Here is a 1,600-nt window from a genome sequence, read left to right as displayed (position 1 = left end):
AAATCGCTTGATTGCAGTGATTGCCTCAAAAGGTTGTGCAACAAAATATTAAGTTCAGGGTACCATCATTTTTGTCCAGGCTATTGCTGTTGAACCACAATTCAAAAGCAATGTCTCATTTTCTTTAGTTAATTTTTACTTTTGTCAGTTTCAAGTTATTTCAGTGACCATTGTGGGTTTTTCTTTCTTTAATGGAAGGGTACCAACAATTTTGTCCACGTGTGTAGATGTGAGGTAGTATGAGTAGTACGCTACCTCATAAGTGACTCAGTAGGGTGCAGTATAAGGTTTGGGGTGGATTGATGGGCCAAACAAACTCAGCATTACAACGACTGATAACGGCAATTTAATGGGCAGATAATATTTGTATCAGTTATAATAGAGACACAGTGTCTCACATAGAAAATAAAACTTACTTACAATAGATTTTTTTTCAAATATAAAAACTACACATGGTCTTTCAGGGCTTCCATACATACCAGAGAATACAGCAGCTTTACCTTCACTCTGAGAGGAGGAAGGTTCTTTGCTCTCTGAAGTCTGTCCAACATCACTGACATCCACTGACCCTGAGAGAGAGAAAAAGATTGTGTTATACTTTCCATTTGACTAATTATGTATCAATAAGTTAATCAGTGCTTGTCAATTACTTCAGACTTCCATGTGGTTTCTAAATGTTTCTGTGTTATGTGCTGTAGGTTAAATAATTTCATCTTGGGTAGCTGATTAGTTAGAGTGAATAAATCAAATCATTCAAAATAAAATAAAACATAATTCTGTAAAATACAAAAGAATGTGATTAACTATAAAAACAAGTTATTATGTCTATAACTTCATTTAAACTCCTATAACTGATAAATGACTGATGTTTCAGTAATTATTATCAACAGAAACAGCACATAACCAAAAAGAATGTACTGTTAAATTTAATGACATGAAAGCTGCTTGGAGAATCAAACTGTGAGCCTGCCAATGAGGCCTCACAATGTGATTGACTGACGAATAGTTATTGGCTGGTGAACCATAGCTCTGGAGATTGACTCTGTGAGTTCAAATAGTGTCTACACATGATTTTAGGACTAATTATTATTATAGGAAATAATTGTGCACACAAGATAAGTAACTTGTGCCCATAAGATAATAACTTGTGTGCACAAGATAACATTTTTTTTTACCTTTTGGGACTTTAGGGGCACTGTAAATAACATAGCAAATTGACTGCTTCAATAAAGCAATGAACACAGCAATACTTCAAACATAGTGGAGAAAAAAGCAAACACATGCCTATAAAGCTATAAATGCAACTTACCCCCGTGGTCTTCAAAGCATAAATTATCCCAAGATAAGTAATTTGTGCGCACAAATTACAAGATAAGTAACTGTTAAAAAATGTTTACCTTTTGGGACTTCAGGGGCTCCGTAAGAATGTCTTATGGTAGACATTTTATAGTACGATCATATTTAGTTTGAAAAAAGTGTCTTCCTTAGGGATCGTGTACAATTTCAGGCCATCGCCACAAGGTGGCGCTCTTTAAAATGAACAAGTTTATATCTCCGCATCGGCACGTAATTTAAATAAAACTTGGTACGATGCTTGCCC

General features: G+C 34.9%; 2 protein-coding genes across 2 annotated transcripts in view; one reads left to right on the top strand and one right to left on the bottom strand.

Moving 5' to 3' along the window:
* Positions 1-149: 149 nt before the first annotated feature.
* LOC118326679 (NACHT, LRR and PYD domains-containing protein 6-like) lies at positions 150-571 on the bottom strand (the record flags this gene model as incomplete). The annotated part of the gene is given in 1 exon segment (XM_035659723.1): positions 150-571. A coding segment is annotated over 1 exon segment (202 nt), but the record flags the coding sequence as incomplete, so codon positions are not given.
* An 818-nt stretch (positions 572-1,389) lies between these two features.
* Positions 1,390-1,600, top strand: part of LOC118326972 (ribonuclease inhibitor-like) — a 2,727-nt gene continuing 2,516 nt past the window's right edge. The window contains exon 1 of the mRNA XM_035660136.1: positions 1,390-1,419. Coding sequence (XP_035516029.1) covers positions 1,390-1,419 — 30 coding nt within the window. The remainder of the gene's footprint in view (positions 1,420-1,600) is intronic.

The sequence above is a fragment of the Morone saxatilis genome, unplaced genomic scaffold, assembly GCF_004916995.1.
Source record: "Morone saxatilis isolate NCDOM2014 unplaced genomic scaffold, NCSU_SB_2.0 Contig17, whole genome shotgun sequence".
Lineage (NCBI taxonomy): Eukaryota > Metazoa > Chordata > Actinopteri > Moronidae > Morone > Morone saxatilis.
Note: the sequence above shows the minus strand (reverse complement) of the source record. Positions and strands in the feature narration are given on the sequence as shown.